Raw genomic sequence first — 11,704 nt, 5'->3', positions numbered from 1 at the left:
GCACCGATGCGAGGTTCTAGACTAGGCAAACTCACAGAGACGGCAAGCAGAACGGTTGCCAGGCAATTAAAGGACAGTGCGCGATGCTAGTGCACAATAAGTGATCAACCAACGTGAGATCCCCTTCCTTTCCATTAATTCCGATGGAGGAGGGAAAACTTGCCGCCCAGACGAGTCTACGCTGGTAAGGGATGGAACTAGAGCCAGAGCCAGCCGTCCTGTGTCATGCTCCGTTACGCCCTCGTCTGACCACCTGCATGGAGGGGGAGCCAAGAAGGCTAAGTAGTCCTGGCTCTCTGGGGGGACACATGGGTTGCTAAAAGCGTGAAGATGCCTCTTCCCAAATCCCTGCCCTCCCCAGCCCTGCATCTGGCCTGTGGGTTTAATGAGAAATCCAGGCACTTGGTAAGAGACTGTACAAATACCTTCTAAGGCGCCACTAACTCATTCAGCAGAAAGAGACTCAGAGCTGCCAATGCTTTAGGGAAGATAAGTGAGTGGAAAGAGGTGGTTTTTATAACGTCAGGCGGACAGAAGAATTTTGCCTGGTTGAGTGTGAGCTCCGCCCCTGCAGCAGAGCCGAAAAAGCCAGGATCCGGCCTCCTCAGTCCCTCTCTTCACAATATTTGATTAGGAATTTGGGGGCGGGACCCTGGCCTGGCACAGACCCGCACACTCTCAGTAGACGTTCTGTCTTCTCTCTCTCTCTCTCTCTCACACGTTCTCCAACCCAAGGAGGCCAGACAGAGGGACGTGGTCACTCTCTGAAAGGTTCAACTGGAGGTAAGTTTAGCCATTTTACTTCAGTTTTTTGGTCCCTTGTGGTTCCATAACGGGAATCAAGGAAAGGGGCTGGCGTGTGGGGAGAGGGGCTGGCAGGGAGGAACCATTCCTCATTCTCCCATCTGGGCCATGACCCCAGGATGCCGAGAGGGGCAAAGGAGGAGGAGAGGGAACATGTTACTCTGTCCTACGGTTTCTTTCTGGTTGTTGGGGGGAGAGGGGGACTCCATTTCTCAGGCATGAAAAAGTAGAGGACTAGGTATCTAGGGAAGCCAGCACTCAGCATCCACCACTCAGCCCTCCAGTCTGTCTTGTAGGCAAGTTGTGGTACCTAAGTGCTGTTATAGGGGAAGGATGGAGGGAGTGTGAGTGTGTGTGTGTGTGTGTGTGTGTGTTGCTGGGGGGAAAGGGAGGGAATAAAGAGAAGAGTTGAGAATTGACCATGTTCAGGGAACTGTGAGGGAGGGTCCAAGCCAGCTGAGGGGATGACTTCTGGTCTGACTTCCTGGATCCTGATAGGAGGGAAAGGCTGTAGAGGCATAAAAGAACAGCACGAACTCCTGAGTCAGCCTCCCACAACTCATGGAGCCCCAATCCCAGAAACTTTTCACCTCACAAATCTCTGCGCACAGGAGGGTCTCCACCATTAGGGTGGGCAGGGGGATTGAAAAGCATACGACCCTGGAGCAACACTGCTAAGAGTCGGAAGAGAGGAGAGGCAGAAGTTTCCCATCCAGCCCTCTTAGCACTCATGGCTCCTAAGGAGAGGCCAACGTGGGTAGGATGCACAGCCCCTGGAAAGCTGGGTCTTGAGGAGGAAGGTGGCTCTTGCCTGCCAAGATGCCCGGTCTGGAAGGAGAAATGGAGACAGAGGCTCACTGTGCCACCTTGGTCCTGCAGCAGCCCAGGGCTGTGCATGGAAAAATGCGCCGTTGGCAGTGGGCCACTCCATCCGTCTTCCCTCCTGGACAGATCCAGGGCCCAGCCAGCGTGCCCAGGCAGTGGGCAGTTGGGTTGGCTTCTCAGAAACACTGTGGGCTCTTTGTCTGAGGCCTGAGGCCGCTTGAGGATGAGCCAGATGGCTCTCCTCTGCAGCCCAGAGGCTAATGGAATGAAGAGGGCCTAAGGGAATCACTTTCAGGAAACAGAGAGCTCGGGGGCCCGGGAGGAACGGTGGCAGAAGGTGACTAGATTGAGTGCCGCAGTCAGGGTCTTTTCCCATCAGTTCGTTGGATTTGATGCTGACTTTTAGATTCCTTTCTTTCTCCTGTCTACAGTTGCCCGTCCCAGGAGGCCCAACAGCAATGTGAGGGACATATGTGACCCTTCTGGGACCAAGAAAGATTCTAAGGTTCCTCGGAACAAGGGTGACACTCACAGCTCCGGAAGGTTCCCACTGCTTGCAAGGGCTAGCTGGTGCCTTGGCTATAGGTATTCAGAGCAGGGTGCCCAGGCCTGATATGCCAGCCCCTGGTCCCCCCATACCTTCAGCTTCCCTCCCAGCATGCACCAAACCCACCTTTCTCTCCAAGCCTGCCCTGTTCTCATCTCACTGGCGCACGGGCCCAAGGCAACAGGCTGCCTGGCACAGTGGGGGCCTAGTAGGAGGCTGGTAATCCAGGTGGCATCACAGGTAGCTTAGGGTGGGAGAGGGGAGGCCAGAATCCCACTCCAGAGCCACGTTCTCTCGGGTACACTCAAGTGTCTTCAATTACTTTTCCATTTTTCAGTGTTCCTCATTCATTTCTCTGGGCCTCACGTGGCTCTAGCATAATGTCCATGGTGGAGCGTGAGGGGGGGCTAACACTTTACCAGACAGCACAGACCACATCGGGTAGACAGACCCAGACCCCACACACCGGAAGACAAGTGCCATACCTGGAGCCAGGGTCCCCCGTCTGGAGGGGACTGTGGCCGTTGTGCTACGTGAAGACCTGTGCCAGCCGGGCTGCGTGTGTAGCCACAAACTGCCCACCGGAGAGTTTTCTCACCCAGCAGACTGTTCCAGACACTGGCGCTTTGGAGGGTAGCCCAAACCTTGCGGTGACTGCAGGGGGGGCCACACCCCTCCCCCAAGACTGGAAACCCGAAACCCCCAGCCTGCCCAAGAGACCAAAAGATCTTCCAGAAGTAATTCAGACCTTCCCCTTGGAGGTCTCAAGCTGCTTCTGGAGGTTTCCCAGAGACATGGAAGGAACCAGAGGGTTTTTTCCTTGGACTCTTGGAAAATATCATATCCCCGAGAAATGCAGACTGAATACGAATTCGCGCCTGAAGAGCACCCACCACCCCCACCCCCGCCCCCACAGGGATGATTGCCGTGGGCTCTCCAGCTCCGTCACCAGAACCTTCAGGTGGCTAGAGGCTCCTAAGGACCTGCCCCTAGAAAAAAATGCAGTGCCCCCCTCCCTATTCAAGTTCCTTCTAATCTTGAAGGCTCTGTTTCTGTGACTCCATAAAATGGACCCAGCTCCCCCAGGTGGCCACGGCCGAGCCGGACCGTGTGTGCGGAGTCGGCCCTGGGGGAGGGGAGGCACGCAGGCAGTGAGAACGGGGCTCCCCGTGAAATCGGCACAGCTCCCAGCCCAAGGCTCCCCGCCCCCCAGCCCCGCCCCGATCCGTCGTCCTGCCTCCCTACTGTCTCACTCATGCCTGCTCGCTCTGTTCTCTCTCCCCTCTTCCAGAGAGACAAAATGCAGTGGGCCTCCTTCCTGCTGCTGGCAGGGCTCTGCTCCCTCTCCCGGGCCCAGTATGACGAAGACCCCCACTGGTGGTTCCACTACCTCCGCAGCCAGCAGTCCACCTACTACGACCCCTATGACCCTTACCCTTACGAGCCCTATGAGCCCTACCCCTATGGGGTGGAGGAAGGTCCAGCCTATGCCTACGGCTCTCCACCCCCTCCAGAGCCCCGCGACTGCCCCCAGGAGTGCGACTGCCCCCCCAACTTCCCCACAGCCATGTACTGCGACAACCGCAACCTCAAGTACCTGCCGTTCGTCCCGTCCCGCATGAAGTACGTCTACTTCCAGAACAACCAGATCTCGTCCATCCAGGAAGGGGTCTTCGACAACGCCACGGGGCTGCTCTGGATTGCTCTCCATGGCAACCAGATCACCAGCGACAAGGTGGGCAGGAAGATCTTCTCCAAGCTGAGGCACCTGGAGAGGCTGTACATGGACCACAACAATCTGACCCGGATGCCCGGCCCGCTGCCACGATCCCTGAGGGAGCTCCATCTCGACCACAACCAGATCTCCAGGGTCCCCAACAACGCTCTGGAGGGGCTGGAGAACCTCACCGCCTTGTACCTCCAACACAACGAGATCCAGGAAGTGGGCAGCGCGATGAGGGGCCTCCGGTCACTGATCTTGCTGGACCTGAGTTACAACCACCTGCGGAAGGTGCCCGATGGACTGCCCTCAGCCCTCGAGCAACTATACCTGGAGCACAACAACGTCTATTCCGTCCCTGACAGCTACTTCCGGGGGTCACCCAAGCTGCTCTATGTGCGGCTGTCCCATAACAGTCTCACCAACAATGGCCTGGCCTCGAACACCTTCAACTCCAGCAGCCTCCTTGAGCTTGACCTCTCCTACAACCAGCTGCAGAAGATCCCCCCGGTCAACACCAACCTGGAGAATCTCTACCTCCAAGGCAATAGGATCAATGGTGAGACGCTGACGAAGGGGGGGTGGGGAGCGGCTTTCTGTTCCGTTAGAAAACCCCCGTCCTGGGTGCCAGTAGCCACGCAAAAGACATAGAAGCAGGGGAGACAAAGGTCGCAAATGAAGCAGCCTGCAGTCCAAGCTATACCCCCGTACAAGGGGTACAAAATGGCCCCTAGACTACACAGCGGTTCTGGAAAATTCCTTGGGGGCGTGGGTTGGCTTGGAGGGAGACTTCCCAGTAGGGGTGAGCTTCCGTCTAAGACTGGAGAGAGAGGTGAGCGTGGGCTGGAGGAACGGGACAAAGCCATTCTGGGAAGTGGAGTGCCACAAAGGGACCAGCCACTTAACAGGCCACCTGCAGGGGACAGCCAGGAAATCTGGGTGTCTTAGAGGAAGGGCTTGCACGTCGAGGGGCAGTGAGGGGTGAGCTTGCAGAGGTGGGGATGAAAGCAGTTCATAGACAGGCGGATCTAAGTGGGGTTTCTAGGGTCCGTCTCGGGAGGAAGGTGGGCTGTTAAGAAACCATGGAGTTTGCACTTACTTCCTGAGCCAGAAGAGGATGCGCTCTCTGTTTCCACATGCTCTACTCCTGCCTCTATAGTCACTCTTGTGTTTTGGCTGTTTATTTATTTTTTAAACCTAACAGCTGTTGGACAAGAATGTGCAGCCTCTCAGAGCTGAATGCGGTACTTGTTCTGGTCCCTTCTCCCTGGAGTACAAGGAGCCCCTGGTGGTAGGGCAGAGGCCCCCGGGGTAACGGGAGCCCTATCACCACAAGGCCCCGGGGTGGTGGGCAAGGACACGGGCCACTTGTTTTCCAAGCACTTCCCAGCGGATGCCTCAAGGAGTCGAAAAGCCTGCCTCTTTGCCTCTCAGGACTAAAATATTCATTTTGGAGAGAATCATCTAGTTGCTTTTCAGCTCCGTCTCAGGATCTTGTGTTCCGAATGTGCTTACGTTACCCGGGGGCCTCTGATGTTTTAATCCCAGCTGGAAGGTACTGAGCCAGCATTTAACCTCCCTTCCTCAGGCAGCAAGGTCCCCCCGTCTCAGGGAAAGGACTCATTAATGACCACTGGCAAAGGGCTCTGAAGCGGAGCCTGCTGTGAGCACATGGCACCATCAAAGCACTGACGAGGACGGAGCCTTCAAATCCTCCCTCCCGTCCTTTCTCTCGCTGTGCTCAGGGAACAGATCAGTCATTTGGCAAGACGTCCGCGCGCTGCACAGCCCTCTGAGCGAGACAGGCACCTGGCCCCAGAGGCCGACAGTGGGGCGGGCAAGGTGAGAGGTGTCTGATCCTCTGGTTTGAAGGGCAAGACACCATCACGGGCTCCCAAACTGTTTTATTATGTAAAGTCTTTCTTTGGGGGGACGTCTTCTCCTCCCCAAGTGGGGCAGTCCTCGGAGACGTCTCTGAGATGTCGCGTGCCACAAAGGGTCTGCCATTTACTCATGGCTGTCCGTCACCCCACCCAGAAGTCACCTGCCACCCTACTCCACATCCAGGAGGATTGTCACACCAGAACTGTCACATTACGTGCTGTGTTTGACCCTGAAATTGTGACAGCAAAGGACAGCTGTCACGGGAGGGAACCCATTAGCTATTGCCTGACCTTATATAGTCAGAAAAAGCTGGGGAGGGCAGGGCTCTATCACAACATCCTGTCGCCCTCCGCCTTCGTGCGGAGCACACCTGCCACTCAAATACAGGGTGGTCCGCCCCTTCCAGAAGCTCCGCAGAAGATAGAATCACTTCCCTTAAGTGTCCCAAGGTTTTGCCAGAAGGTTCTCCATTAAGCCAAACAACCTACAGATGTTCAGTGTCTCCCCCAAATCCCTTCTCTTGTCATTTTGTTAATGTTTATTTTTGAGAGAGGGAGGGAGAGAGAGAGAGACAGAGACAGAGGGTAAGTGGGGGAGGGGCAGAGAGCGAGAGGGAGACAGAATTCAAAGCAGGCTCCAAGCTCTGAGCTGCCAGCACAGATCCTGATGCGGGGCTTGACTGCATGAACCGTGAGATCGTGACCTGACCCAATGTCGGATGTTCAACCGACTCAGCCACCCAGGCGCCCCCCCCCCCCCGCTTCTCATGTAATTCAAGCCAAATTCCCTTATCTAGTTATCATTTGGTCTCTCTTCCAGTCTCCTTTTAAGGCAAAATAACACCAACTCCTGCATTTAATTTTTCTTAGTGAATTAATACATGTGAAGTGCTTGTCCAGGGCCTGGCATGTAACCGAGAGGCAACACACGGGAACTATTCCTACCTTTTTCCTCTCGTTGCCACTTTGAAGTTGACAGGCAGAGTTTTTGTTTCGTTTTACTTAAAAAAAAAAAAAAAGTATTTATTTATTTTGAGAGAGAGAGCACACACAAGCCACAGAGGGGCAGAGACAGAGGGAGAGAGGTGAGAACCCCAAGCAGGCTCCACACTGTCAGCGTGGAGAGCCCGAGGTGGCGCTCGAACCCACAAACCGTGAGATCGTGACCTGAGCTGAAATCAAGAGTCAGAGGCTTAACCGACTGAGCCCCCGCCCCGGGCGACTCCGTTTGTTTCACTTTTTGCATTGCGAAGATGGGGACACGGAGGTCTTTTCAGAGAAGGAGTAGCCATCTCTTGGGGTCACCCAGATGACGTAGTGGTCACCCTGAGCGCCGGCCTTCAGCATCCAAGGACCTAGAGTCAGGTGTCTCTGGCTGAGAATGTGAGGAGTGTCTCTCAGATTCAGACCACCAGCAGGAAGGCCCAGTCCCCCCAGCTGGGGCCCCTCTCCCAGGGCCATCGCGCCACCTGGTGGGGGGTGGTGAAGGTGGGGTGGAAGCCACCCTCTGGGGGAGGAGCTAAAAGAAGGGCAGGAACTAAAGGGTGTGCAGGGGAATCAGGCCAGTCCCCTCCCTCCTCTTCCCTCCTCCATTAGCAACCCCCTCAGTTTTTCCAGCCTGGCAACCGCCAGGGAACACAGCTCGGAATGTTATTCGGGAGCTGTGGGATCTGTGGAGCTGGGCGGGTACCCCAGGAGGAATTTGGAAAGACTTATGTCAGTATTTAATCTGGCCTGGAAAATGTCCTCCAAAGTCTCCAGGCAGAAGCCCTGTCCTATTCCTGAGCTTGGGGAAGACAAACGGGGGGGCACAGGGCATCCGCTGCGTGGACAGAATCGATGTGCATGGTGTGCCTGGAAGCCCCTAAGTAACCCCCTGGTTTTTTTTTATTATTTTTAAAAGAATTTTTTAGTGTTTATTTATTTTTGAGAGAGACAGAGACAGGATGCGAGTGGGTTAGGGGCAGAGAGAGAGGGAGACACAGAAGTTGAAGCAGGCTCCAGGCTCTGAGCTGTCAGCGCAGAGCCTGACATGGGGCTCGAACTCACGAGCTGTGAGATCATGACCTGAGCGGAAGTCGGACGCTCAACTGACTGAGCCACCCAGGTGCCCCAGTATCCCCCCTATGTATACACATGCTCAGGGAGCCAGGGTTTTAGCAGATGGTCGGAGGGCCCGAGGCTGGGGTAGAGACCCCATCTAGTGCAGTGGAGTTGGAAGTGATCTATAAGCCAACCCACCTGACTTCCCCGCAGCCCACCCCACTCTACCCTTCTCTGTGGCCACCACAGATGCAGCCCCTGGCCGAGGCTCTGCCCCCAACCTGCCCCCTCAGAGGCCATGTAATCTACTTCCCGGGACCGGAATGGAGACATCCAAAAGCATCCAAAAGATCTCCATCATCCCCGCGCTCCCTCCCCACCCCGCCCCACGGAATGCTGTCCATAGAAGGACACTTCCTATCCTCCCCCCTCCTTCTAGTCCAGAGCTCCATTATTCTTCGGGGCTGGATTTCCTGTCTTATATTTGCTGAACAAGTTAATGGGCTGCAGCCTCGCCCCATCTCCTCTTGGTCAGTTCTTAAGAGAGACTGGAAACAACTGTTCGCGCTCATTGAAAAACACTTTGCTCACCAGCCTATTTAAGCTCCCCACGCTGTCTTCCCTGCAACCTTCTCTTTCCTACCCGTGATCACACCCTCCCTGAGGCCCTCCATGGTCGCCCCCAGGAAGAGAGTCAGAAAAGCCTCCTCCCAGCTCCTCCAGCCGCCCCACCTGCTGAGGAATGCCTCTGGCAGAAGCAAAAGCAGGCCCTGGGTCCCAATGTCACAGCCCTTGAGATAGATCCTACTGGGATCCGACAGGCGACTTCACCAGGACCCCCTGCGACAGAAGCCGCCTCCAGAGGCCCTCAGACAACACGCTGCCACCAGTGGAGGCCCCAGCAGCTCTTTGTGGTGACTTTGCCACCCCTGCTGGAGATTCAGTCGAGTTCCTGGCTTTCTCCCTTCAAGATCCTAACTCGGTAGACTTGAACAGAGGTAGTTGATTTGTCCAAAAGGACAACCAGAGGCAAAACAGACGGATTTATGTTAAAACCAAAGAGAACTATTGTATCTGTTAAGATTGTGTGGGGATTTTTTTTTTTGGGGGGGGGGGGGGATATCTTCAAAACAGGGGGACTTCTTTTGAGATTAAAAGAAGGGGCGGGGGTGAGCCATATATTAAATGCAGGAGGCAAGGGAATTGTTTATTTGACTTTTGAGGTCCATGGCAGCCGTATTCGTCTATGGATTTCCGCCTTCCTAGACCTCAGGGCCTTGCTCATCATTCCTTTGGCAGTCCCGGGAAGGAAGAGGTGCACCCCCTCAAAGCTCCGGCACGCGAAGACAGTTGTCTCCCTGCCCGGGCTTTCTCTCTTTAATTTCCTGCCACTCTATCTGCAAAGTGTCAGGAGATGTTCCAGATTTAGGTCCCTCCATTTCCCCAGTCTTCCTTCTCAGCAATTCAGCAAAGCCCTCCCTCTCCAAAGGCAATCAAGTCCTTCAAAACCGCTAAAGCTGATCTCTGACTACCTTCTGGTTCCCCCTGCCGCTTACAGGCGGGAAAAGATCGCGTCCTCGCTGGAAGGACACTCCAGGACGTTCCGGGGTCTGCAAAGTGATGCGAGGATCAGGGGTGGTTGGGAAGCGGAGTGACAGACACAGGCGGAGACCCCCACTCTGGCCCCGGCGCTGCCCCCTAGCGGTCCCAGTCCGTATGACTTCGATCGCGGAAGACGCTGCCCCACCCAGCCAAGTCCCATCCTCCCCTCGGAAGGATTCCAGCAGCTTCACCGGGGCCGACCCGCTTCCCTGTGGATCCGGGTCCCTGATCCCGGCTTCTCCCGCCCCCCCCCCCCCCCCGCCCCTCTTGTCCCCGCAGAGTTCTCCATCAGCAGCTTCTGCACCGTGGTGGACGTCATGAACTTCTCCAAGCTGCAGGTGCTTCGCCTGGACGGAAACGAGATCAAGCGCAGCGCGATGCCCGTGGACGCGCCCCTCTGCCTGCGCCTTGCCAGCCTCATCGAGATCTGAGTGGCCCTTGCACGGGGCACGGGGCCGAAGCCCCCCGCGCCCCACTGCATTTGGCTTGATGATTTGGTTTGGCTTTTGCTGGAAGGTCTGGGACAGACCATGTGACAGAACTCCATGGGCTCCCTCTGTAGTCTTCTTCCCTGTAGGCAGGGTCAGGTGGGATCAGGGGACAGGCAGCCTTTTACTGAGGGACACGGCCGCAGCTCACTTTTCCAGGACAGATGTGGTGGCAGAGGAAGTAATCCGTGGAAGTCCCAACCCCAGAAACCTCACTATTCTAAGTTCTTCCCAATGATCTGGTGTCATGAACTCTAAAAGTCACTCGGGCAATGGCACATAGCGTACTTTCCCCACAATCCCTGGCTCTCTCTGTGAGCAACGCCTGACCACTCTCCTGCCTGCCAGGCTGACCGTGTGGTTACTCTGGGCTCCCACTCAGTGCTCCTCAGAATATACCTCTTTGCCCAACTGCCTCCTCCCTCATCCCCCTCACCCACTCAGCCTTGCTCCACAGACACCTGTTCTGTGCCTTAGGCAGAGGCATGCGAGCCCAAGGTGTGCGGGCATCTGCCTGGTGGCCTATGCAGAGAACTCACACTAGTGTCTGGAGGTGGAAGGAAACTGGGAGTCACCTCTACACCGTCCCTAACTCCGCTCCTTGAAAGCCACCAGATTGGAGGTCACCAGCATGATGACAATATTCAGGGACTGATGCGGGAGGAGACAAGCAACCTTAGGCTTTGATAAATGGGTGGGGCTATATTTTAGCAGCTGGGCAGTTCTTTGAAGGTGGATCAGACTTCCGAACAGGAAAGGACAGCCTTTGCTTACATCGGCATCCATAATGGGGGCAAACGTCCCGAATCGGCCGAACTAAGGAAGCAGCCCCCTGGGGTTTCGCCCTTGCCCAGAACCCTCTATATTCCCAGCAGCTCCCAACTTGGGTCTTCGTCCTCAAAGGCATATGGTTCTCAAAGCACGAGAAAGGTAGTTTCTCCCTCTCTTGTCCAGGCAGAAAGGTCTACACCCTGATGGGAGAAACAGAGTCCAGGCAGCCCTGAACTTGCCTGGCTAGCCCACAGGTGGAGGCTGTGGTTCAGCCGTACGCATTGATTTGTCCTGAGACCACAGCTCGTAGTGGAAGCTCCGGCTGGAGATGCTCGTTGGGTCTGTGAAGCCCGGGCCAGGCAGCCAAATCTGGCTTGTGCTGAGGATGAAACCCTCTGCTGTCACATCTCTGAGCTACACCCTCATTCCTGAAGATGGCTGTTGCTTTATAGCTTGGCTGGAGAGCAATTCATTCTCCCCATGTCTGAAAGGTGATGTTGCCTGGGGCCGAACCGGCCTATTCCTTTGGGCGCCATTGGGATGGAGTGGCCGGGGGCAGGGGCTGACCTGAGAAGAGCTAGTCCTAGCCTGGCCCCTGTCCAGATGCCATTACATCCCTGATACTGTGTGTGCTTTGAAGCAGCTTCCCTGAGAAGTGAAGGGGAGGAGCCCTGGATTCTGTTCTTGGCTCCAGACTCCAAAATCCACAAAAGCCAAACCAGCTCATTTCAACAAAGGAGCTCTGATGTGAGGGGGCAAGGCTGCCCCTGCCCCCAGGCCCTTCAGAAAGCGTCTGCATGTGAACACCATCATGCCTCTATAAAGGATCCTTATTACAGGAAACGCATGAGTGGTGGTTAACCTGACCAATAAAGTTATTTTATGATTGCATCTGCCGGAATGGAGTCATTTAAGGCACACACACAGAAGGGTTACTTTAAGGGAACCTGCGGGGTCACATAGGCCTTGGACTGGAAGAGCCCACTGTCCCCTCTATTCTGCTTCCACAGATGTAGCGAAG

The 11,704-nt window shown here is 55.6% G+C and overlaps 1 protein-coding gene across 1 annotated transcript; it reads left to right on the top strand.

Annotated features, from left to right (window-relative positions):
- Positions 1-645: 645 nt before the first annotated feature.
- FMOD (fibromodulin) lies at positions 646-11,431 on the top strand. The gene is made up of 3 exons (XM_049634407.1): positions 646-783; positions 3,468-4,455; positions 9,704-11,431. The coding sequence occupies exons 2-3, from the start codon at positions 3,477-3,479 to the stop codon at positions 9,853-9,855; spliced, it is 1,131 nt and encodes a 376-aa protein (XP_049490364.1). The 5' UTR covers positions 646-783; positions 3,468-3,476; the 3' UTR covers positions 9,856-11,431.
- Positions 11,432-11,704: the final 273 nt, after the last annotated feature.

The sequence above is a fragment of the Panthera uncia genome, chromosome F1 (assembly GCF_023721935.1).
Source record: "Panthera uncia isolate 11264 chromosome F1, Puncia_PCG_1.0, whole genome shotgun sequence".
Lineage (NCBI taxonomy): Eukaryota > Metazoa > Chordata > Mammalia > Carnivora > Felidae > Panthera > Panthera uncia.
Note: the sequence above shows the minus strand (reverse complement) of the source record. Positions and strands in the feature narration are given on the sequence as shown.

Coding starts and splice junctions, on each gene's coding strand:
- FMOD (XM_049634407.1), top strand. CDS start 3,477: ATGCAGTGGGCCTCCTTCCTGCTGCTGGCAGGGCTCTGCTCCCTCTCC. Junction 4,456..9,703: donor CCAAGGCAATAGGATCAATG/GTGAGACGCTGA, acceptor TTGTCCCCGCAG/AGTTCTCCATCAGCAGCTTC.